The sequence below is a fragment of the Penaeus chinensis genome, chromosome 7, assembly GCF_019202785.1.
Source record: "Penaeus chinensis breed Huanghai No. 1 chromosome 7, ASM1920278v2, whole genome shotgun sequence".
NCBI lineage: Eukaryota > Metazoa > Arthropoda > Malacostraca > Decapoda > Penaeidae > Penaeus > Penaeus chinensis.
In genome coordinates, this window is record NC_061825.1 from 24,693,248 (window position 1) to 24,695,747 (window position 2,500).

Here is a 2,500-nt window from a genome sequence, read left to right on the forward strand (position 1 = left end):
AAAGGCATTCTGTTTCCAGGTGATCATTCAAGAAGGCATAAAGTTAAGTAGCCTTCAGTGGGAAGGCTTGGGAGGAGTGCTACCTAACTATGTTCTTCGTGTGGTGCCACCTCTTGCCATCCATAATCATTTGCCATGTACACTCGTCCTCACCCATCCAACTTTGGGACAGCCACTTATGCTAGATCCTGGGGCACAAACCACTCTTTATAAAGTCAGTATAGAGGAAAAAGTGATCTTGCAAGTCCAGGTGCTTAACTACTTGTGTAGTGATTGGAGTGGTACCTTAGAGATAGGAGCAGAGAAAGGCAATGAGCACCGCACGCTGATACTTAGTCATGGAGATGGGGATGCCCGCCGAAAATTGGAAATCACCTTGTACACTGTTAGATCTGGATCAACAGCAATTTATGTGTACTCTCCATATTGGATTGTAAATAAAACTGGACTTCCATTGTATATACGGGTAAGTGTTTGTAAATACATAGTACTTGTATTCTATGTAATTACATATGTTTGATTTTGTTTTATATCTGCTGTCTTAAAAATATTCACTAACTGACTGAAAAGCTTCTATTGGTATATAGAATTGGAAATACAGAAATACTGTATACTTGAGTTTTATAAGTTACCACTCATATTTTATGAGACAGTGTGTAGGTCATGGCCTTAGTGCTCCATTTTCTTTTTCTGTAGTTATTATCATCATTTCATTTTCAGGGAGCAAGATCCAAAGTTATTTATGAATTGAATGGGCAGGAAGAGATCATTCTTTTCCGTTATAAGAGAAACTACCCTCATAAACTAAAGGTGAGCATTTGACATCAGTTGACTTCTGTGATATTTCAAGTATTTAAGAATATAAATATATGATAGGATAGCATCATATTTTTGGCATATTTTACTAATAGAGATATAGCAATCTATTCTGCAACAAAAGATAACATATTTAACATGTCCATTTTCATTTCAGATTCGGGTAGTGGAAAGTGATTGGTCACGGAGATGGAGCTGTGAAGCAGTTGGCTCATGTGGGGTTGTGGTTTGCACAGATAATAACCGTGGCAAAAAGTACAGACTGTTGGCTAAAGTAAAACAGTCAACACTAAAGGCTCAGATGCCAAGTGATGGTGTCCAAGGTATGACTTATGTGTTTATTATTTTGATTCAGTGTATATTAAGTAACAGGCATAAGAAGTTAAAATACATTTGTTTTAATGAATCACTGATAGAAGAAATCTGCACAAGAACAAATGAAAAGTGTACCTATATATTTCATAACAGATGAGTTAAATAGACTTAATACCACCTTGTTTGTCTTACACTTACGCCACTTTCAGTTGTAGGTGGCTTCATTCATATATGTACATGAAAAATCTACCTACTCCATGAAAAATTAACCAGTGTCATGTACAATGTTCATTGTTTTTTCTCACCTTTTTATATCAGGTATAATATGTCCAGGATGTCTTTTATATCAAATACAAATGAATTGTATTGAAAAATACAAAAAAAAAAAAAAAAAAGTTTAAAACATCTATTAGTCTGTTTTTGACTTTTCCTCCCTGTGTGCACATTTCCTGTTTAGCCTGCTTTTCAAATGTTTAATGTAATTGTTTTGTGCGAAGCAGTACCAAGTTACAGTGGAGATACCAATTTCTTTTTGTTTTGAAGAAGTTATCCCTTTTTTAGCTCAAGAAACTGTGTATTGAATGGGATGGGTTGAAATTTATTAGGTATTTTTCTCATGTCTATATAATCAGTGGGTATTTCTGTGGCTGGGTTCAGCCTTAACTTTGATGCATTTTTCTTCCAAAAGAACAGCAGTTATCTTTTTTTGTCAGAAGACGGAAATTGAAACTTTATATTTCTATTTTGGCATATTGTGAAAAGTTATCCTTACAGATTAATTGTTAGCTTTTGTTTCAAAATAATTACTTTGTTGTCTCAGCTCTCATTACCTAATTTTAATAATTTCAGTTACACTTATAATGTTGAAATACTCTCAGTTTACAGTATTGTCAGCACCATTGATTTGCTTTGAAATGATTAGTCCATTAGTATGGATATTTATGATCATCCCTAATCCACAAATTGTAAACTAATTATAACTTTATAGATTTTTATAAGAAATATAAGAAATTAAGAAAATCGTGTCATTTTTAATTCAGTGTGGGCATAAATGAGACTGTCCCCTTAAAAAGAAAGAAGAAAAAAAAAATGTTCACTATAGCAATACTCACACTTGCAGGACACTCACATGGTAAGCTTCATCTTACAAAAATTGTGACCTTGATGCCATACTTCCTAGTGCGCAATCTAACACAACGGCCATTAAGATATATGCAGGAGAATGATAAAGTGGAGTTGTGGTATGATATTCCCCCTCAACAGGTATGTTTATATGTAATTTATACTTATATGTAGGAAGTATATAGAAATACAAGACAGATCCAAATATTAACATGATTATTTGCTTAGATTTTAGATTTTACACTCT

At 33.6% G+C, this 2,500-nt stretch overlaps 1 protein-coding gene across 4 annotated transcripts in view; it reads left to right on the forward strand.

The window, feature by feature from the left end:
* The window catches only part of LOC125027162 (vacuolar protein sorting-associated protein 13A-like), an 80,111-nt gene that overhangs the window by 35,926 nt on the left and 41,685 nt on the right, over nt 1–2,500 (forward strand). For all 4 annotated transcript variants that reach the window (XM_047616048.1, XM_047616047.1, XM_047616049.1 and 1 more), the window contains 4 exons: nt 20–466; nt 721–810; nt 974–1,139; nt 2,252–2,394. In XM_047616048.1, coding sequence (XP_047472004.1) covers nt 20–466; nt 721–810; nt 974–1,139; nt 2,252–2,394 — 846 coding nt within the window. The remainder of the gene's footprint in view (nt 1–19; nt 467–720; nt 811–973; nt 1,140–2,251; nt 2,395–2,500) is intronic.